General features: G+C 48.8%; 1 protein-coding gene across 3 annotated transcripts in view; it reads right to left on the bottom strand.

The window, feature by feature from the left end:
• Positions 1-1,051: 1,051 nt before the first annotated feature.
• Positions 1,052-23,038, bottom strand: part of MOB3C (MOB kinase activator 3C) — a 49,121-nt gene continuing 27,134 nt past the window's right edge. For 2 of the 3 annotated variants that reach the window (XM_029911597.1, XM_024194321.1), the window contains exons 3-4: positions 14,342-14,544; positions 1,052-2,751 (exon numbers count right to left, since the gene is read on the bottom strand). In XM_029911597.1, the coding sequence (XP_029767457.1) occupies positions 2,722-2,751; positions 14,342-14,544 (233 nt within the window). In that variant the 3' untranslated portion in view covers positions 1,052-2,721. The remainder of the gene's footprint in view (positions 2,752-14,341; positions 14,545-23,038) is intronic. The other variant, XM_024194323.1, reaches the window with a different exon arrangement.

Below are 23,038 nucleotides of genomic sequence, written 5' to 3'. Positions count from 1 at the left end.
GAGAGCTTGTCCGAAAATATTGATGGTTTCTCCCATTATGATTTCCTGCCTTCACTTTATATCACGACATGTGGTGTTTGTCATGCAAAGTGCGTCTCCAAAACGAAGAACATTCCTCTGATGGGAGGACACTGGCCTGATTGGAATGCATCTGTCACCAAGGCCGCCTGTACCTCATGCTCCAAGACCCATGTAGAATAGCCCACGCTGATGAAGGTATCTTCACTGAGGGACAAGAGGGGAAATATTGCTCCTTGAAAAAATGGTCCATGTAGGGAGGCAGCAGCTGGTGTGGAAGAAGGGATATGCACGACTGAAATGACTATGTTTAAAAGTGCTGCATGGGGTTTTAACCACATGAAGTCCACGGGAATTGCGTGGCACTGGAAATGTAGGGATGGGGATGGTGGTGTGATATTTTATTGCAACAGTAAACACATTAACGAACCTTTACCCAAAAAGGGCCACGTTCAGCCAGTTCAGTGGAGTTGCCCCCGCCGTGAATTTGGCCCTGAAACCAGAAGCGACTAGATTGTAAACTCCTAGATGAGAGCGGTGTGAAACTTCATGCACATCTTGCCATCGCCTGCAGCTGCCTGGTTGTTGGAGTTTTGATAAAGACTTGGAGCCTGAACATGAGGTGGGTCAGCCCTCAATGCTCACAGATTGGCCTGGGGATGCTCATCGCACGGCATCAGGCCCTTGAAATGCCTCCCTTGAAAAGCTTTCCAGGGAAACCGGGCCTGGTTTTGAGGGAGCTGGGGCTCACTTTAGGTGCTGTTACAGGAGAACTCGCAGCTTCACATGGTGTAAAAATCGGATGAAAAAATCCGCAGTTTTGAGTGAGTTTTGATTTCAGTTTTGGGGCTCTGCTCAACCTCCAGACTCACTGATTCTGAACCCCCAACACAGAGCCAGAACTAGTGGGGTTTTGTTTTTGTTCCCATGAAAAATCCTGTTTTCATCTCCATTTTTTTTTAAAGTTTTTTTTTGGGGGGGAGTTGTAAAAAAAAAAAAACACCCCAACAAACAACCCCCCAAATAGAGTGGCAGATTCCAAGGCCAGAGGGGACCACTGTGATCAGCTAGTCTGACCTCCTGTATCACACAGGCCAGAGAACGTCCCTGAAATAATTCGTTTGAACCAGGGCAGATCTTTTAGGAAGACATCCGATCCTGATTTAGAATTGCCAGTGATGTAGAACCAACCGCAACCCTTAGTAAGCCGGTCCAATGGCTAATGACGCTCACCGTTAAACATATATGCTTTCTTTCCAGTCTGAACATGTCCAGCGTCAACTTCCAGCCGTTGGATCTTGTTACACCTCTGCTAGATTAAAGAGCCAAGAAACTGAAAACTCTTCAGTTGAAAACTGAAGATATGGGGGGATTTGGCCAAAGTGTTTCAGTTTTTGGATACTGGGGGTGGGGACAGGGGAGGAATCATTCCCATAGAAATTTCCATTTTGAGGAACAAGCCATTGTTCAGTGAAAAATTGTCAACTGTCAGTTTTGACCAGCTCTAGTCAGATTGACTCCGGTTCCCACAATCCCCCCTGTCTTCCCTACCGCAAACCACGTCATCTGAACTTCACCCAGCCCTGTTACATAGTTGTCTTTGTAGCCAACCTTCCGAGTTTGGAAGGAAGAGCTCTTAATGACCCATCACTGGACGTACCAGGATGTGCGTGGGTGAAATTCATCCCTGGTGTAACACTACTGACTTCACTGGAACGTCAAACAGGGTCCCAGGAGTTTTAATTAAGCCTAAACTCCACAGCAGAACTAAAGGAATCCACAAGAACTGGGATTAGACCCCCAGCTCTGTATTTGGATAACGAGCACCTCCATTTGACCTTTGGAGATCAGAGAGGAAATCAGTTCTCTTGGTGCTAGTTATGCGCGCCCCCACTCCCCTTTGCCTGGCTGACGCGCGGGGAGGGGGAGGGAGGAAGGGGGACGGCGGTGTAGGGCGAATGTGATTCTTGGTGCTTTTTTCCATGTGCTTCTCTACCCCTTTAGGAACATTTCTAAAGTGAGTCAGTCGACTCCTTCCCAGTGTCCGGGTCCTGGCTGCTAGTGCACAGGCGTGCAATGGTGCAAGAGGAGCTTTCTTCATATACCTGCACACAGGGCAGCCAGAATCCTGGTATAGTGAACTCCTGGTTATCCAAAACCCTATCTTAGCTGAACCCTTATCCAAACCCCTTCCTTGCCCCCGCCCCCAAAACAACTACTTGCTAGAGGTCTATTGTCAGTAAAATAGGGTCACAATCCAGTGAGCAGATGTAATCACTGGAGCATTTAGCTAGGGATTTCACCCTCCAGCCATCAGTGCCATAATTAAAGGAGAGCCACATAATTTAGGACACACCAGGTGTGTAGGGGATGGGCTTGAGGGGGAATAACGAAGCAGGTGATCAGGGCTCGCGGGGATGAGAATGAAATCTGTGGGTACGTATTTAACCCCACACACGCACACACACACACACACTTGTCCTATCCCCGTTCTGGCCAATGGTTTCTAAAAATAAAGTATCCACGTAACGGAGACTGGGATAATATAAACACTGTTCCCTGGCACAATAAGGCTCTTAAGCAGTACTCATATTTCCGTGCATTTCAAATCTCCACAGCAAGACCTCGGAGTCAGATTGTCCAGCATTCCGCGTTGCAAGTGGGCTCCGGGGGAGACAGACGGACTTCTCGGCAGAAATCGTCTCAGTGGCAAATCCTCTCTGTCATTTCTTTCTGCGTGGAAAAAAAAGAACAGACAAAACAACGTGTCTTATCAAGGTGGAATTTCAGCCAGCTTGGCAGTTCGGCAATGAGAAAGTGCCACGGGGAAACTGACATCACTCTCCCAGGCTGTCTCACGGGTATTTTTCACCAGAGGCTCATACTGAACCGGGTCCCTCTGGCTGGCCAGTGGGACTATGTTTGAAGGAGACAACAACTATAACACAGCTTGCAAAACAAACCCCATTCAGATGAGTTCATTCGGGCCTCTCCTGCTCCTATTTCTGATGTATTTATTCACCAAATCACCTTACTTGGTTTTGAAATAAGAGAGTTCTGAGGAGGAAAAACATCTCAGTCTGCCCAGTTCTGGTTGTTTTTTCTATATTCTCATACCCTTCCTCCCTTTAAATAACGCCTTACGCCTCACCTTTATTACCTGTGCGGTACAGTGCTTCTCGGCATGAGAAAGGCTGTCAGAATCGGGCCCTAAAAAGAGAACAGTGACCCCTAATTTCTTGTACTCCCTGAGACTTGCACCCCCGGCAGTGTACTAAGAATTTCTGATTACCACCTTAACATAGTTAGCAAAGCGCTTAAGTCCTCTAACTAAGTATGGGCTTAGCTAGGGGACGCTTAATTGCGTCACTGAATCCCGGCTTTCACGTTTAGGATCTTTCTAGCCTTGCAGTTGTTCATGATGCGCAGAATATGCTGAACCAATAACCAAGCCCCTGCTCCAAATAGCGTCATCCCTGATCCAATGAGCGTCTTTTCATGGACATCAATGGGCTTTGGATCAGGCCCTTCTAGCCCAGTTGTACCCAGTGTTGAGTCCCTCTTGCAAGAGGGCGGACGCCTTCCAGACCAGCTGGAGTGGAAATGTTTAGACAGGAACATGCAGTTCACACGGAGAGTCTCTTGGATGATACCTCAAACACTGTCTGGACCAGCGGGCACTGAAGATCCCGTAACACTTTTCTATAAGAGAAGGAGTTTGCCCTGCTGTCCATATCCAAAACTTTCCTTTCCCTCCACTTCGGAGTAGCTCATGAAGGGCGTGATCCAACTCCAGCTGAAGTCAACAAGAGTGTTTCCATCAGAACTGGATGGGCCCTGTGCACTGATTGGCTATTGTACTCCACCTCAGAAGCAACTGGACTACAGTGGTGTGGAGGTACCTTTGGGATGGAAGGCACGGTTATAAATGCGCATTACTGTTAACCTGGGCTGCTGCTTCCAAAGCATTGTTGCACTGTGATGCATTGTTTTTGTCTAGGTCCTACATGCACTTTCATTTAATCTCAGTGATGGATTGGTGAACTTTTATAATCAACTGGGCATTGATCTTCTAACCCTTGGAGTGCTCCGTAGTTTCCACTAGGATGACACCTGTGAATGGAGGATTGAGGAGCAGATAGCACAGGGCTGCTCGTTCGGATTTGGTGGGAGAATTTCCTGTAGCTGGGGGGTAGTTCTGGTCCCAACTCCCTGGGGGGAGGAAAAGGGTTTGACAGCTGGGCACAGGACTGGACACAACTAGATACGTAAGGAGGGAATGAGCAGCTTCATCTCATGACCAAATCAAGTCATTAAAAATGATCATAAAACACATATTTATCAAGCTAATGATTTGCCTTCTTTAAGAAGAAGCCCAAGAGCGTACGACTGCTAAAACAGAACTCCTAGCTGGGCTGCTAATTAGCTCTGCAAAATAAATCACCTGGGGGGAAAAGCAAAATCAGTATGCAGAGATGCCTCTTTTAGGAAATAAATGCTGAGAATGGAGAGCTAATTACTTGCTAGAGGTTTATTGTCATTAAAATAGGGTCATTACTAAGCTAGAAGAAGAAATGTTATTTATATGGTGAGCACACACAAAGACATTAAATTTGTTAGTCTCTAAGGTGCCACAAGTACTCCTGTTCTTTTTGCGGATACAGACTAACACGGCTGCTACTCTGAAACAAAGACATTACATTATCATTTAAGGATGTTATTTAATAATCACAGAAGTGAACACCTTCTCAGATTTAAGGCTCTCAATTCATCCTTAAAGGGGCCGTGTCAACGTAAAAAAAAAAATCCGCTAAATTATAGAGAAAGCCTAAAATGAGTATAACTGAAAGATTAGAGAAAAAGAGACTTTATTTCGTCCATTTTCCCAATAAATCAGTTTCAGTTTCCGGTGTACAGTCAGATAGGCCTCCAACAAAAGAAACTGGCTATCGTAAAACAAGAGGGGAGGGGAAATACGTTTAAAAGGAAAAAGAAAAGAAAGCGTGATTGTAAAAATCACAAGGACTGAGAGCGGGACTGAGGGGCAGGTGTGGAACCTGAAACTACTTTTTGAAACTGACTCAATTCCACAGGAACAGTGTCACTCCCTGCTGCTGCTAAATATTACAGCAGGAAGATCAGTGCATGATTTACATACCATCTGTGCTGCAGTGCCTCAGGGCGGCCAACCCCCGTGGTTCAAAAGTCATGAGCCAGCCTCCTTCACCCCCAAATGATGAGATCGTCTTACAAGTCATGAGATTTTTAAAAAGTATTTCTGGATTTTTTTATTTGCCTTTTGAGCCTTTAGGAGTCATGTTTTCAAGTTTTTCTTCACAACTGTGAGGGCTAGAAACCTACTTTAAAAAAAAGAGGAGAGATTCTCACATAATCACATGATTCCAGGAGCTGGGGCTTTAAGAAAAAATAAAAAGTACCATGACTAGCTAATGCATGGTGGAGGGGGGAGGCAGCGGGCTAATCTAGATATTTATAATTAAATAGCTATTTCCATGGTAGGCTGAATAGGCATCCTGTGGAGAGCTTGGAAACAACCCCCCGCCTCCGGGAGTTGTTTAAATAAAAAATGTTTGAAAAATAACACCTGTGGGAGAAGATGCCATCTCCTCGCAGAAAGGGAAGACACACCAGATGCTTACCAGCCGCAAGGCAAAGAGGCAGCCAGTTGCACAAGGGTTAGGTTAGGGTTGGTGCCAAATTTAAAGGGCCAGCTTCAGAAAAGCACAAGGAGTGGGAACTTTTCCCTACAAGGGTAAACGCGGCAGTGTTTGTAGGGAACAGGAAGACACTGCCTCTGTGTTGTGAATGCCCCCTTATATCACATCTCTAAATGCACACCACAGAAATTAAGGATGCTTTGCGGGGCCGACACAGAACCTCTGGGTCTAAACATAAGAGCCTTTACAGCTTAAGCTAAACACCCAAGGCAATTAGCTCAGAGGCCGTTGCAAACTCAACCTCTTTACATGGTCTAACCACTAGGCAGGGAGAAGAGAGCCACACATCCACACTCCTAGCACCAGCTGAGTCCCCCAAATCAGTAGCCTGACTGCCCTATATGCCAGCTCCTCTCACACAGCGAGCAGTGTATGCTTTTTTCATAGCCTTCATATATATATATATATATATATATATATATATATACTGGCCCTTAGCCACAGCAGTTGTACACAGGAAAAAAGACAAGACAGAGGCCCCTATAGAAAGCAAGCTCTGTTTAGGCCAATGGAATGTTTTCCTTGCAATGCATCTGTCTTTCAACGTCAGCGACATTAGCTGGGCGAGATTCTTGGCTGGTGGAAATCAGCATCACCTGTTGACTTCACAGGAGCAAAGCCGATCGCAGCTGAGGATCTGGCCCAATAGTTCGGCTCAATCATTTTGCTGCAGGAAAGCGAGTTTCTGGTTTTTCCCTGGTTTACAATCAGCTGGGCGTGTATTTGAGGGGAATTCGTAAAACTTCCAGAGAAAGGTTAGTAAGAGTGTTTTATTTCATTTCTAAACTGTCTCTAATTTAAGACACCCTGAAATTTTCAGAAATGAAAGGAGGATAGCGCTGAAGCAAGGCACGGGCAGCAAAACAGGACAGCTTCTTAGTGCCCCTTTAAGAGTTGCCTTGGTGATATTGCCAAGGAGGTCACAAGACGCTAGAATCCATAAAGGCTTGTGCTGTAAAATCTAATTTCAGCCCCAAAGTGCTTTTAAAAAAAAAAAAATGTAGCAGAAAAAGTATCAGCGGAGAGGACGGAGTTGATATGTAAAAACACATCAGAAATCAGCTAGGTGATTAACGTTGTCGAATGAAAGTTAAATGCAGCTGCTGCTGCTGCTAAATAATTTCCCACACAAACGGTGTAGCAGGAGAGGGGGGGCAAAAATCCCAACTTCCCATTTCAACAAAACTCAGTCCGCCCATAAATACAGCCTCGGGTTTGATGCCTCGTTATCGGTACAGAATCATAATGCATTCTGCTCATGCTTGTCCCCAAGAGATACAGCCCCAAAGATCTCCCTTGTGAGACCCTGCACGCTCTGGGAAAGTTTGTCAACTGGAGAACTCTGGGGCTCTGAAGGGAGAAAGGGCAACAGGGGAATTGCCCACCCTCGATTTTTGGAGTTGAGGTCAGTGGCTCTCTGACTATGCTCCATGGACTACTAGAGATCTAAGGAGTACTCTACGGTTGTCTGCAGCGAGTTGGATGGGTATGGGTGGCAGAAAGGTGACACTACAGAAGTAGCTGGTACAGAGCGACTACGATGCTATGTGGCAAAAGTTGTGGTCATTAAGCCACTCGCCCTCTTGTATGGGCCGTGCAGAGTGTCCAGAAGGCCCATGTAGCCCTTCAAGGATGAGGGCTCCCTCCCAAGACTGGTAGGCCAGATGCAAGATACAGCTGCGGGGGGCTGCATGGGGCAAAGTTAAGGCCTAGTGTAAGCCGGTGCAACCCCAGTGAAGTCAGAAGTCTCGCTTACAGAAGGGATGGATACAGTGATTGTGTCTTTTCACTTAGCTTCAGGAAGAAAGTATCTAGATACCGGACCCCCTTTCTATTAGGACCCTCCCCCCAACTCATTTTCCCCAAGGCCAATCAGTGAGTCAGGATTAGAAATCATAGGCTCCTTATTCCCGAACGCCAGTGTAATCAGCGTGCAGGCTCACCCGGCGGCGCCTCCTGCTGGTCATCTCGGGAATTAGCTCACCAGTCGTCACAGCGCCCTCTGCAGGCCAGGTGTCCCACCTGTCGTTGGCCCCCCGTGTCCCTCCCGGGCCCCGGTGCCCTTGTCTTGGGTGCTGCCCCCCTGGCCGTACCCCACTCTCTCTGGGTCTCCCCACCTAGGGGAACCCCCACCCGCTATCCCCACATCGCCTCAGTTGTGGCTACTGCCAGTCACCATCTAGCTCCCGCGACCTGGGGCGGACTGCAGTCTATCAGCCAATCATCACCGGCAACCAGGGGTTTGGACTGGCTGCCTTTACCCACCCTCAGGCTGCCCCTCTGCAAGCCCAATACCTATGTGGGCCTAGGACCAGGCCCTGCAGCCTGGGGAGTTGCTGGCCTAGGGCTTCCCAGCCCCCAAGGCCTTTCCCCAGCCCTGCCTCACTCTAGGTCCCCGGGTGAGTTCCCTGCAGCCAGGCCTGCCTGCCTGTCTCTCTCTCCAGTCTGAGGGAGACTTCTCAGCTTCTGGCTGCCCTGGCCTCCTTATAAGGCCTAGTTGCTCAGTTTGGGGTGTGGCCTCAGCTGCAGCCACTTCCGCCAATCAGCCGGGGTTTTGCTCCCTTCCACCGCCCCAGCCCTCTGCCGGGCTTTTCCAGCCCCTTCCGGGCTGGAGCGGGTGTTCACCCCGCTACAGCCGGTGATCATTTTTCTAAAGCAGAGGTTCCCGACCGGTTGCCTGCAGGACATTTGCTGGTGGCTCGTCCCATGATGCGGGCTCCTCCCTCTCATTTCCAGCTGCTACCCCCCATAAGAAGGCAGCTAAATGGCACTCGGCACTTTCTCAATATCACTCGGCCCTGGGCAGTGGGTATCGAAGGCCGGGGGAGGCTAAGTCTCCCCTATCCCAGGGCGTGGCCCTGCCCACACTCCGCCCTGAGGCCCTGCCCTCCCTCCCCCTCTCCTCTGTATGATGAGATAACAGCACTTCCTCCCACACAGCAGTGTGGTGCCGACAGGTACGTTCAAGGTTATGAAGCACTCAGATGCTGCAGTGATGGGGAGCACATAAGTATCTTAGACTGACAGGTTTATTTGCCTTACAATAGCATCTAGAGGTCCAGGCCCCTGTATAATACTAATGCCTAGATCTTATATAATGCTTTTCATCAGTGGATCTCAAAGCACGTCGCAGTCTGTACCCCATTTATCCTCATGACCCCCCTGGGAGGCAGGGCAGTGCTGTTATCCCCCCTGTAGAGAGGCACAGAAAGGCTAGGTGACTTGCCAAAGGCCACATTGGGTGGTGGAAACCCAGATTTCCCCAAACCTAAGCTCGTCCCCTAATCACTGGATGATCCTTTCTCTCCTGTTGTGCTAGGCACTGTATAAACTAACACAGAGCAGCTAAATGTCCCTTCTGGCCTTGGGATCTATGACTATAACAAAGACAGGCCCTTGCCCAGGGACGTTATAGGATTGTGAGCAGGAGGGGAGGCAGAGCCCAGAGTGGGGAAGGAGGTACCCAGGAGACAGACTCTATGACGAGTTGGTTCACACTAGGGAAAAGTTGGAGAAGCCCTGTGCTAGGCCCCCCCCACCGCTCAGAATTAGCCAAGTCCTCTCTCTGGTGGCTAGGCTTAGTTAGTGTGTTCTACAGATCACTGCAGCAATGCTTAGCCAAGGGACCTGCTGGCCAGTAATAAGATCATACTCGACACTTCTCTAGTAGGAGGGTATTTGAGGCTTTCAGTGCACTCTATGGAGGTAGGGAAGTGTTGAAACCAATCCCTGGTCATCTGTGAATGCCACGGTTTGTCATTATGTGGCACGCTGGGGCCATTCAAAACTTCAACAGCAGGAACAGAACTTGCACCCTCCTACTCCGCCAAAGTACAGGAGCGGTTCGCCATATAGGGCCAATGACACACAGCTGAGTCATTCCGATTTCATCCACTGGAGAGTATTGAGGCCAATTCACTACACTATTGCAGAGAAGGATGCTCCAGTGGTGAGGGTGCTCGCCTGCAATTTCAGAGCCCCAGGTTCAATTCCTTGCTCCTCCAGAGTGCCTGGGTGACCTTGGGCAACTCTGGGCCTCAATTCCCCTTCTGTGCAATGGGGATAACACTGCCCTGACTCATAGGCATGCGGTGAGGACAAACACATTAAGGACTGCCAGGCACTCAGATATTATAACAAATGTGTGTGGGGGGAGGGGATGAGATAAGCAAGGAGAACTAGATAGACCCTTCCCGCTTCATAGCTACAGAAAGTGAACTCTGGGGCGGTCGTGTGAGTCACACAAGCGAGTGAGCGGCAGAGCCCAGAATAAAGAGCCACATCTCCTGATTCTCAGGCTCTGTTATAGCCACTTCACCACCCGGTGAGAGGAGCAAAAAGGGAGTTTGGCTGCAGGAGCAGAGCTAGAAAGTCTCTGATGCAGCCGCTCTCTGCAGATCTTACATTCCCCAATTTGCCACTTAAAAGGACTGAGTCTATGACCCAAAACACAGTCAGCAGCTGTCAAGGCTGCACACAAATTGGCCCCGTTGCCTTAGAGCCATTCCAGCTGCTTCTACATTGATTTTCAGTGTGATATTCTCCAGGCTAAATTCGGTGGCGGGTGAGAAAACGGGCATTAGTCTAACTGCCAATGGGCTCACACTGGCCGCGCACAAACATGGAAGCTGGATTTGGGAAGCAGCCTGGATTGGAGGAAGGTGTTATAGGTGTATATTCCAAATGAACAACAACAAGAAATATCTAGATAGGAGCTTCATGAAAGGGTGCACAAAAGAAATCCATACCACCATGGCTAGGGGTAAGAATCTGCCCTGTGTTATACGGGTCAGACCAGATGACTAACGGTCTCCTGTGTGGAGCAGGGGCATTGTAGACTAGTGGTTAGAGCGGGACCCTGAACGTTCTGTTCCAGGCCCTGCTACTGACTTGCAGTTTGACCTCAAGCAAGTCACTTAGTCTACCCCTGCCTCAGTTTCCCCCTTCCGAAAAGCAAAATAACTTCATTCATCTTGCTAAAGTGCATTGAGGTCCTTTGCTGAAAGGGGCGATTTAGGTGCAAAATATTATTTTCTCATTCTTACAATTCATACCAGGACACGGCCAGCAACCCCCCCGCCATCAAATAAACAAAGACCCGTGACTTATTGAAACGGTGCAAGGATGTTAGCACTGAAACTTCCACTTATTGTGTCTTAAAGGAAAGAGCATTAGGAAGGGGGAAGTGGTTTATTATGGCAACATTTTTTTCTCTCTCATCCTCTTCAGCTTCCTGGTCTTTAATAGTGTTTGGGGCCAGAGGCGGAAAAGAGCAGCTCCCAGATGAGACAAGCTTAGCACGGCTCCCGCTGTCTCAGCCAGAGGGGGACTGTTTGGGGGGGGGCAGGGGGCTCAGCTGCTGCTTCCAGCCCATGGGATTCCGGTTGGAGTCTTAGCTGCACTAACAAGCCATATTTTTCACGTGTATAGCAGAGAAAAGCACTTTACAAAAATGACTAGCTAGATCTCACTGAGTGATTTGGCCTTCTACACACCACTCTGGCAAAATGCAGCCATCTCTGGGGCAGACTAGAGTAGTGGCCAGCCAGCACATGGTCCAGGGGAGGGCAGTTTTGGAGAAGGAACTCAGGGCAGATCCCCCTGCTCATAGGAGAAGTGCCCTGAGCTATTTATGGACTGCACAAAGCAGATGGGACCTTGATTTTCCGTCACTTCTGAAAGTGAGCAAATTGCACAGGGGTCCGGGGTGCCTTTGGCAGTCAGTGCCCTCTCCCAGCTGTGCGTGATGCCATGGCAACTGCCTCAGTTTCTCTCCCCCCACCGTCAGTCACCTGGGCAAGGTGGCTTCCTCTTAGGACTCCAGCGGAGTTGTCTATAGCCTTTCCCCTTGAGGGGCAGTAAAAAGTCTGATGGACCAGGCCCAGTCACCCTAGCAAAGAGGCAATAATCCCAGCCCCCATAGACTCCAGACCCCTTGGCTCCAAAAGGTTTTACTATCCCCTTGGCTGGCGGATGGTAGGAGACCCCAGCCAGGCCTGCTCACTTCTCTGGGTTCCCAGGGACCCTGCATTAAGCAGCAGGGACTGGCTCCTCGCAATCCTTTGCTGCTTCCCAGTCCACCGCTCCTGTAACCCTCTTCCAGACTCTCAGTTTCTGATTCTCTTTCTCTGAAAGTCCGACTTGCGGCTGCTCTTCCACTGAAGGAGTCTCTCCTTAGCCGAGAGAGCTGGCCTACCTGTTAACCTCTGCGTGGTCATGGCAGCCTGGCGTCTATGCACCCCACGACCCCAGGACTCACTTTCTCTGACTCAGAAGAAGAACTTACCTTGCTGGGGTTTGACTCACTGAGTCAGAGTATTTGACCTAAGACTGAGCCATTGCCTTGGCCCCCAGGTGGTCACCCACAGAGCAAGCCCATCTGCTGAGCACGCGAGCTATCATGGATGGTTGGGTCTGTTGGACGCCAATTAAGAGATGCACCAAGAGCCAAGGAAGATGAAGTTACACCAAGGATGAATCCAGCCTGTTCCCCTTCAGATGAACACCGGCATCATCGTACCAAGCAGCTCAGCTCCTCATGGCCTCAGTGGACCCCTCAGTCACCCCTTCTGGCAAATAAGCTTTGAAAACCTTTTAGCATTTTCAGGCCCCGATTCCAGCCACGTGACAGTCACATGTTCGAGTAGCCGGGAATCAATCCAGCATGAACCACACTGGGACGGAATAGTTATTGAGATGCAGCTCATCAATACCGAACAAGCTCGTCACGATTAGTGTCATTAGGAAGAGGAGCTAATCAGGCTGAGGTGCTACTTGCCAGGGCTTCAGGCCATTAGATCAGAATTAGTTCATCTTAAACTATTGCTAGGGACGTCATATGAACCTGAGTGCTCTTTGGCCCGCTGAGCTACCCGAGTCAGAATCAAAGTGATGAGGCAGGATAATTAATTAGGGACCTGGATAGGTTTCTTCCCCACCTCTCCCCAAACTTCCAGCAGACCTAGATTTTCCGTAACTCCCCTGCATCAGCCATGTGGCACTACACAGACAGTGTGCAGTGCTCAAAGGCAGGAGGAACCCAATCGGGTCAGGAGATAATGTCTCTCACCGCCGGGCAGTGGGGGAGGACAGTGGAGTTAAAGGCATGGATATAGGCCCCGAGCCTGCAATCAGATCTGTGAAGGAGGAACTCTGTGCTCATGTGGAGCCCTCTCCATTCAAATGACCCTTCACGTCATCACAATTCTCTGCATCCACAAAATCATAGACACGTCGGGCTGGAAGGGACTGCGAGAGGTCATCAAGTCTAGCGCCCTGCACTGCGGCAGGACCAAATAAAACTAGACCATTCCTGACAGGTGTTTGTCCAACCTGTACTTAAAAATCTCCAGTGATGGGGAATCCACCACCTCCCTTGGAAGCCTGTTCCACAGCTTAACTCCCCTTAGAGTTAGCAAATTTTTCCTAATATCTAATCTAAATCTCTCTTGCTGCAGATTAAGCCCATTACTTCTTGTCCTACCTTTAGTGGACATAGAAAACAATTGGCCTCCTTATATCGGCCCTTAACATATTTGAAGACTTTCATCAGGTCCCCCATCAGTCTTCTTTCAAAAGAAGCAACATGCCCAGATTTTTTTTAATGTTTCCTCATAGAGCTCAGGTTTTCTAACCCTTTGATCATTTTGGTTGCTCTCCTGTGGACTCTCTCCAATTTGTCCACATCTTTCCTAGAGTATGGCCCCCAGAATTGGACACAGTATTCCACCAGTACTGAGTAGAGCAGGACAATTACCTCCAGCGTCATACATGCAACACGCCTGCTAATATACCCCAGAATGATACATATCAGTCATTTTTTGCAACTGCATCACACTGTTGATTCATATTCAATTTGTGATCCACTGTAACCCCCAGATCCTTTTCGACAGTACTACTACCTAACCAATTATTCCCCGTTTTGTAGCTGCGCATTGGATTTTTCCTTCATAAATGCTTTGCACTCATCTTCCCGTCACCATGGCTGGCGTCCAACCAGGTGGGCTGACCTAAGTTATTGTTGTGATTGTGGTAGCACGTAAGGCCCCCAGCCAGGGATCAGGGCCCTGTTAAACGAGGCGTTGTACAATCAGAGACCCTGTCCCAGGAGGGCTCACAAGCTTAGATATAGACAACAGGTGAATAAACAGACATGCAAGCGTGGGCGAGGGCAAGGCAACGGTACAGAGAGGTGTGTTTGCACAGGTTAGGAGCCAGGGTGGTCTCAGTGGCCACGTGGTCACCAGCCCAACCAATACCAGGAGGTATTTTTTGGGTGATGTGGCAGAGGCAGGGTTTAAGGAATGACTTAAAAAGAGGATCAGGTGGTGGTTTGGTGAGTTCTTCCTAAGCATAAGAGAGAAAACATGGAGGTGCTCATGGGAAAAAGTGGAGAAGAGGGTGATCAAGTCAGGTACGGCTGGCAGTACGTCAGTGTGAAAATAATACAATGGAAACGAAGAGCAGGGTTCAATGGCGAAGGGCCATTAAGGTGAGGACAAGGACTTCAGTGGGGGAATAGGCCTTGTGCTCTCTCTCTGCAGAGAGGTGAATTTCACCCCCATGTGAAGTAGGCAACTTCTTACCAAAGGCTCCAGCTCCCGGTGGTCAATGAGGCTGAACTCTTTGATGAAGTAGTAAAAGTGCTTGTAGCAGGTGTTGACATGGGCCTCGGCGCCCATGCTGATGATACTATCGAAGTGATGGATGTAGACGTGGACGAAGACTCGGAAGAGGCGGGTGAGGATCTTGGTACACACCTGCTGGAAGTTCTTGGGGAAGGGGACTCCTGCAAGGCAGAAGCAAAAGCCATTTTCAGCATTTGACAATTTCCAAACAAGTAACATTTAAAAGGCTTGGTACATCATCATCACAGTAACAATATGGAGCATTCCACCTCACTATTTATTACACTGACGATCGTCATTTTACCATTTCCTGGCACTTCTCCCATCTGCTTGTACTGTCCAACTGTTGTCTCTCATCCTACCCTTAAGCACGTTTGTGAGTCTTTACAAGAACAGGGTCTAATTTTATGCACTGTGAGTAGCTCCACTAAAGTCCCTGGGAAGAGCCGCCGTGGGTTTTGGATCAGGACCACAGTTAAGAGCTGTTCAAGAAACAGAATATTTCTTTTGTGAGAAGTTTTGAAATGACTTTCCATTCTGAATCGGCATTCAAACATTTTGCTACGTGAAAAAAGACCCCCAAAAAGGGTTTTTAATTGGAAAGATCAACATGGCAAATTACCACATTTTAGACGCAAACAAAAATTTTACAAAATGTCAACATGAAAAGTTTTGGCTTCGTTTTCAAGTGGCCATTCAAAATGCAGGTCTTTGTTTTGATTCCCCCAACTGGGAAATTTCATCCAATCAACATTTTTCCGGCAGAAAATTCCAATCTTGGCAAAGCCACGTTTTCCAACGGGAAAATTTTTCAGTAAAAAAAAATTCCGTCAGCTCCACCTACCGGGCATAAAGTTAAGCACGTGCTTAAGTGTTTGCCGGCTCGGGGTCTTAGACTGTAATTTCTTTAGCCCAGTGGCTGTCTTTTCACGGAAGGTGTGCATAATGCCTAGCACAATGGAGCCTTGAGCCCTGATTGGACCCCATAGGTGCTACTGTAATACAAATAATTATCAGTAACAATAACAACCATCAAAGCTCTTAATAGACATTAGCTAATGAATCCTCCCAAATTCCTATGACAGGCGTGCATTATGAAAGCTGGTTGCAGGCTTTAAAATGACAATATTTTGTTGTGCTGCCACCTTTTCATCCAAAATTGAAAACACGCCTGTCTTTTGACGATTTACATGATTAGCTCTTTAGGTCAGGGGCTGTGTCTCAGCCGGAGTACGTCTCCGCTGCAGCTGCTCAAACTAGCACACTAAAATAGCAGTGTCGTCCGGGGTAGCACAGGCAGTGGTTCAGGCTAGCCACCCGAATACGCACGCAGAGGTTCCAGGCAGGTTTGTACTCAGGTGGCTACATGGCTCTTTTTAGCGTATATCTGTCTACCTGCGCTGAGCAGCACGCTCCCAGTTGCAGTGTAGAAGTATGTGCAGCACAATGGGGCCCTGATCTCAGTTGGGGCTTCTAGGTGCTAAGGGAATACAAATAATAATGCCTCCAGGGGGCACACAGCCGCAGTTCTTATGTCTCCTTGATGGAGATAGAACACCTCCTAATGCCAGCAGGTGCCCTATCCAGCTATTCCGCTCAAATGCACCTTGGCCGGAAGGGGTGCTAACTCCAGGAGTCTGGCTGCCCATGCACTGCGGGCTGGGAGAAAGGATCCCACTCCCCCCACCATACAAGCCTGCAGAGACACAGCTAGACTCAAACTCAGAAGATTCAGCTAAACTTGTCCGAGGCGACCCAGCAAGTCAGTGGCTGTCATGGGTTTATGGCACAGAAGTTCCTGGATTCTAGTGCTACATTTAATCCATCAGATTGTGCCAGGCCTTTGCCCAGCAGTTGCAATGGAAGTTACACGGGAACATGGAGAAGAGGCTCTGGAGCGGCAGCCGCTTCGCAGAACGGAAATCTCGGCGTGGCAGGTTGGCCGACGGGCGGTGCAACTAAACCCATTCCAATTCCAGCCCCAGCCCCCCTGCCCTATTATACACATTTAACCATGTCTGAAAACAAGCTCCACGCCAAAGATTGATCTGTATAACCAGGCTTTATAAGATATAAACATAAGAGCTCCATTAATGGTGCTCTTTCACCTCTGCTCACTCTTAAGCACTACTTTCAACGACTCGCTGAGGAAGTGCCAGCAGCCAGGCATTGGTTTTCTGCACTATGCTTTCAAGTGGGCTATGCTGGGTGTCCCGTCCCGTCCCCCGTCCCCCTTTGAAGTCACGCCTGCCTGGAAAAGTAGCAAGAGCTGTTTAATCAATAAAGCCGCCCAGCCTAATGAAGCACAGATTGGCGTTTAAAGACATCTCAGCAGAGTTGCATCTGCACAACGCAGCTTCTTCCGATGATTTTCCGATGAACCCCCGGTGAGTCACTGGAGATGAACGAGCACGTGTTAGTTACAGCCACGTTCACCGCTGTCCAGCAGCGCTCTGTGTATTAGTGCATCGAGCACTACTATTTAACCATGGGAAAAGTGTCCTGGTTGGATCTTGGTGAGTCCACCGACCACGGCAGGCCCAAGCCATGAAGTTTGGACCTGGATGCAGAGTTCAAGGTGATACGGTTTGGGTTTCGTTTTGACCGGCTCTCGCAGCCAAAGCATGCTAGATAGAGGAAATGGGACTAGGCGGTGTTAAATAGGGACCAGCTGAAAAATTTGGCTCCATCTGAAGATTAGAGGAGATGTTTTGAAAATCCAGATCTACCCTTTCTCCCTGACCCACAACTCAACCTCCTCTCAGAGGCTCAGGGGATCTAGTGAATTTCACCTACAGGATTCCGGGTCAAATCCAGCCTAGCTTGGTAGTTACTAAATGTTTACCAGTCGGTGGTAAAACAGGTTGGCTGATCTCAGCCTTGTTCCCACCTGAAAAGCGTCTGCCTCACTCAAAGATACCATCGCAAGTCTCGGAAGAGGAGGACATAGATAGACGAAAATTTCCCACCACTGAATTTTTCAAAAATTCTGTTTGCTGGGAAGTTGGTTTGGAATGAAAACAAATTTTGAAATGGCAAAATGTCCCATGAAATGGAAATCCCTAGTTTTGACCAGGTCTATTCACAATAACCTCTGCTTGACGGTAGCTACTACCGGCGCTGTGTTCTGTGACAGATACTTGTCCATCTCTTTCCACACTAAAATCACTGTTCTTTGCTTTTAAAGCAGTTTCCTAGCTAAGACTTGACAGAGAATTAGGCAACTTCTTCATAAAGGAATTCTTAAGCTTTGGTTTCAAGCAGCACTGACTGCTTGCTCTCCTCCTGGGAAACTGCTGGGTTCTTCAGCAAGAGAGATTTAAAAAAAAAAAGATAAAAGATTTTTCCATAATCCTCCATTCACAAAAGTCAGCACTTCAGAGGCCAAAACTCAGAGTGCAGCCAATGCCACCGCTGGGCTAAATCCGAGATGTACTTAAGAGGAGAGAGACAGACTACAGTCTGTTTCCAAAAGCATAGTTACCCCTAAGCTCTGCAAACTATCGGAAACATAACGACGAAGCACACCACCACAGGGGGTCCCCTTCCCATACACTGATTTTAAAAGCTGCATAGTATTCACGTCATTTATAGATCCAACGGACCAGATTCTGATCTCACTTATGCTAGTGTAGATCAGGAGAGACTCCGCTGGGCTTAATGGAATTACACCTGATTTTCACAGATACCGGGCTAAATTCTGCTCTGTTTTCTTTAACTAAAACACACTCAGCCCTTGGGTTTGTTGTTTGTTTTTTACCCTTTTGCTTGAATATGAGACAGGATTTCCACGGCAGATTATCAATAAGAAAAGGCACGGTTGGGATTTTGCATCAAGTCTTTTATTGCTTTCATGGAAGGTGGGTGAACAGTGAATATCTAACTGAGAAAACTAAACTATCGTGTGGACAGTAAAGGGTTAAATTGACTGGAGAGGATTATAGGACTGGCCTGTGGTGAAGGTAGAATCATAGATTATTAGGGTTGGAAGGGACCTCAGGAGATCATCTAGTCCAACCCCCTGCTCAAAGCAGGATCAATCCCCAACTAAATCCCCAAATGGCCCCCTCAAGGATTGAACTCACAACCCTGGGTTTAGCAGGCCAACGCTCAAACCACTGAGCTATCCCTCCCCCCGGATGGGAATGGATGGGAACTCCAGAGCTTTGGGTTCTGATCCTGGCTCTGTCACAGGCTATGTATAACCAGCAGCAAGTCCCGTCATCTCCCCCCCCCCCCCCCAAGCTGTAAAACAGGGCTAAGAATCCTGCCTTACCAAGAGTGTAAGATCTTGGGGCAGGGACTGTCCCTCACTATGGGTTTGTACAGCCCCTAGCACAGTGAGGCCCCGATTTTGCCTGGAGACTGAGGGCGCTAACAGTGTAGCGGAGATATATGAAATTCTGCCTCTAAGGAAACCAAACCACAGCCCGGGGTCTATTTCACAGTAATACAAACCTTGCATTGGGGACAACGGGATCTGGTCAGAGGAAAAAAAAACTCAGTCAAGGTATCAGGAGCTGGCCCATTATTCATTTGGTGGTTAAAGAGTCAGCTCAAAGGCATTAGTTTCCATCTTTAGTGCTTTAAAGGGAAGATGTGGCTAGGGCCAGGGCCTGCCCCAGGCTAGCAATCTGTATGTGTTGCTAGGAATCTGTTCCCTTTGTCCTGAACCTTTAACTATCAAGACAGGGCCCCCCTGCCTGTCTGCTGGGGGACAAGGCCGTGAGGTGATTCCATGAGGTGAGCAGTTTTGCCCTCTATAATAGCAAAGCAAGCAAGCAGCTTGTTCGGTTTCCCCGCAGCCTGGAGGGTCTAGGTGAACTGGGGCTCTCTTTGGGCCTGATCCAAAGCCCCCTGCAGGTTGTTGGAGTCTTCCACTGAGGTCAGCAGGCTTTGGATCAAGCCCTTGATTTGATCAAGTAAAAGCCCTAATATCTGGAGGCAGAGCTGCTGTTCCTGCGTACAGAGGGAAGGAAGAACATCATGGCCCCAGCAGACTAAGATCAGGCTGGAAAACAACGACGCAGCAGCCAGCATCACTCCCCTTAATAAAGAGGATCCATCGCGGCCAGTGATTTTCAACGAGTGTGTGTTTTCAGCATTACCACTGGGAAATACCCTCTGCTCTCCAGGGGGGCTTCAGAGACGCCAGGTGTTCATAACACCACCAGGGACTCAGCCAGGGGCGGTTGTGAAGGAAGCCGCGAATGCTGCAGCTCTGTGTTTGTGACCTCGTGGTGGTTATGCATCCTGCTTCCCTGACCCCTTTTCCGACCAAAACAAGAAGCAAGGAAGAAACTTGATCCCACTGGCCGGTTTTAGTTTATGCTGCAAACAACCAGTGGGGCGGTGCTTATAAAATCGGAGCACATGGTAAAAGCCGGTCGGGGGGCTGGGGTGGGAAATAAACTCTGTTTCCCAGAGCTAGTATTGTCAGAGGACTAGAGTCTTTGCTCTGGCTGAGTTTACACTTGGGGCAGGACCAAGGGGAGTGGGAAAGGTTGCTTTACACCACTCTGGGTTCCAGGGCTGGCCAGGAACCAATCCAGACTTATGAGTGCTTTAGAGCAGCCTCAGGGCTGCTCTAACTTACATCTGGCTGCCAACAGCTCTGAGGGGACATTCCAGCAGCCGGGGACCACTGGGGTGTAAAGACACTCTGACCGCACCCCTTTCTTTATGAGAATACCCAATGCACCGGGGCAAGGGAGGTGCCACCGAGCTACGTCACTGAAGAATTCTCTCTGGGCAAGGGGCAATTTAGAGAGGGCAAATTCTCAAGTGCTTTGTGACACCAAACCAGCGATGAGTAGGGAATGGAAGTTCCCTGTTCAGACCAGGAGAGGGAGGAGTCCACTACTGAGAACGCAGAGCCGATGTCTTCCCAGCCAGAGTCACCTCCTGTGTGCTCACTCCCAACCTTCTCTTTAAAAGATCAACAATCACATGGCCAAGAATTTATATTGCTCTGCCATCGCTTTCTGCAAGACTGTTCTTCCGCTGATCTTCTGTAGTGCCTGTGCTAGTTCCGTGGAGCTCAGTGCCCAGCCCTCTGGAGGGATGGACTCCCAACGAGACAAAAACGGGGATGGGGAAATGTTTGCATGAACTCCCATGCGCCGAATTCATCAGCTCCAGTTACCACGGCCCAAGACTGATAGGCTATTCCACATTTCTGCCACATGGTGTCACCGTGTTATGATTCCCCATGAACACACACACACAAGTCCACACATGCCCACGTGGCACTGGAGTGGGTATTGCCTTTGATTTGGAGTGTGCAGGGGACGTTGACAGGCAGCAGTGGGTGAATAAGGCAGAAAGGTTTCCAAGTGATCAGACACGGTGACACCCAGGCAGATCGGACAAACCGGATTTGCCAGAGACCCCTGAGCACGGGCTTGACGTTCAGCTAACTGACCGTGAAGCTCCACGTCACGCTCTCCTCTGACATGTCAGTATGTTGTCCCTTCTCATCCACTGCTGCATGGCTGCATAAGCTGTCCCATCCGCCTTTATAAGATCTGAAGAACAATACCCCATCCTAGGGAGAGGGCTCATCATCATAATACAAAATTTGCTATCCCAGCCCCTCGAGTCCAGATTCTTGCTGCCACCTTGCTTTGGATGAAAGGGAAAATAAGCACAACACACCTGTGACTGGGAGGTAGTAATTCCTTCCTGACCCCCAAGATGGCCAGGAAATGACCTGAAGCATGGATATGTCATTCTAGAATCTTAGCTTCTACCGGCAGTTGCACCAGATACAGGAGAAAGTATATCCCCATCACGCTCAGAAGCAAGTCTTAACACAGACCGTGCCAAAGTATTTAAAAAGAAAGAGGCACGCTGTCTGTTTGTGATACACAGGATCCACTCAGCATGGTGGCCGGCAAGATGATTAAAAAGCCTTCCTTCTGGGCAGGAAGTGGGGTGGAAATCTGATAAGCGTCCACCCTCCTCTCTTTAGGCGCTGCTGTGAATTTTCAAAGCCCTGAAGGCTTCTTACCATCCTGCTGCTCCTACCCGCAGCTCAGCATCGGAAAGCGGGCAAGTTCAAAAGCAACGGGGGCCAGCCTCTCCTCTTTTCTTACATCAGCAAGGAGCTGGGGAAACTGAACTTCCCCTTGCCCTGAATCTAAATTCGATGGATGTTCTTTCGGGTACCGAGCCATTGCCCCGGCAGCCACTGCACCCCGGCGAGACCAAAACACCAACACCACGCATGTCCCACACTGAGCCACATCTCCTCTGACCCTTATGGAGCTGCATAAACAACTCGCCCGTCTGCTCCTCAAGCCGTCGCATCTCGGTTCTTCACTGAGCTGCTCCCTAGAATGATGGAGCGTCGTTTGCCACGGGGGCAGGGACATCTGGAGCTAAATGAGCTTCCCTCTTTCTCCATCCTCATTAGAAGAAAGAGGAGCTTTCCTGGTAGAAGACAAGGGGAAGATTTCTCGAGCCAGAGGCACACAGGGCCATTCAGCGATAACGAATCTGGTGTCAGGCGTGATGCTTAACAGGCTTTCCCTTCAGCTGATCTTCGCTGCACGGATAAAATTGCCTCACTGACAGCTCATTAGCCAGCGCTGAGACATTAAACTCCTTCCCCAGCCCCAATCAGACCCTTCTGAAAAAGAGCTAACCTGACTTCCAAAGATTCCCAGCAGCACCGACCCTGCACTTCCAGACACTCAGCTTTAAATCACGACTGAGGACACTGGAGCGGGGGAATGAGGTTGGTTATCAACGTGGAACGGGGTTGCTTATTGGAGAGGCATCACGTTATGGAGCAGAGCGGTAATGGGCCCCCTCTTATCTAGCCCAGTGAGGCCCCAATCTTGGTTGTGACCTCTAGGTGCAAATGTAAATAACAATAATCCATTATTATAATTCCAGCCACAAAGACGGTGACTAATTCTAAAATCCAGGCCTGTTGCTTTTATCACTGTGTTAACCAAAGTCCTGATACAGAACAAAACCTTCTGAACGGTTGCCCTCTCACAGTCAAAATGATACACGATGGTGCTGCCATAACCTACGTTATAGGATTTGTTTTGACTAGAGTGAGCGACTCAGGGCTAGTCTACCCAAGAAAATGAATCCAAATTAACTTTTAAAAGGGATTTGTTAAACCACAATAAATCCTTGGTGGACACTGATACAGAATTAAGGTGGCCTTAATTCAGTTGAGTTTAATTCGCTTTGGAGGACAAGCCCTCATATATAGTGACTTTGATTCCAAAACACTTTCCAAACTTCACAACCTGACTGGACAACCTACACCTAGAAGAATCATGTTCCCCTCTACAGAAATGCAGCCATATCTGAGGTGGAGCATAGCAACGGCTTAACAGCACTCAGGAACACTACAACAATAAGTGAGGCCATGGAGTGAAGAGAACTGTATCCATCTGAAACCCTGGGAAGGATACAAGTACTCAGAATTGAATTCCCTTAATTGATATTTGGCCAGGACCCTGGTGTTAGGGGCGACTTGCAGCGGTACAATGGTTTAGCCAGGGCCGGCTCCAGGCATCAGCTAAAGAAGCAGGTGCTTGGGGCGACCAATACCAAGGGGCGGCACTCCGGCCGCTATTGGGGTGGCATGTCCGGGTCTTTGGCGGCAATTCGGCGGCGGGTCCCTCAGTC

The sequence above is a fragment of the Terrapene carolina genome, unplaced genomic scaffold (genome assembly GCF_002925995.2).
Source record: "Terrapene carolina triunguis isolate 2854851 unplaced genomic scaffold, T_m_triunguis-2.0 Scaffold110, whole genome shotgun sequence".
Taxonomy (NCBI): domain Eukaryota; kingdom Metazoa; phylum Chordata; order Testudines; family Emydidae; genus Terrapene; species Terrapene triunguis.
The sequence above is the reverse complement of the archived record's forward strand: the minus strand, read 5'-3'. Positions and strand labels throughout refer to the sequence as shown.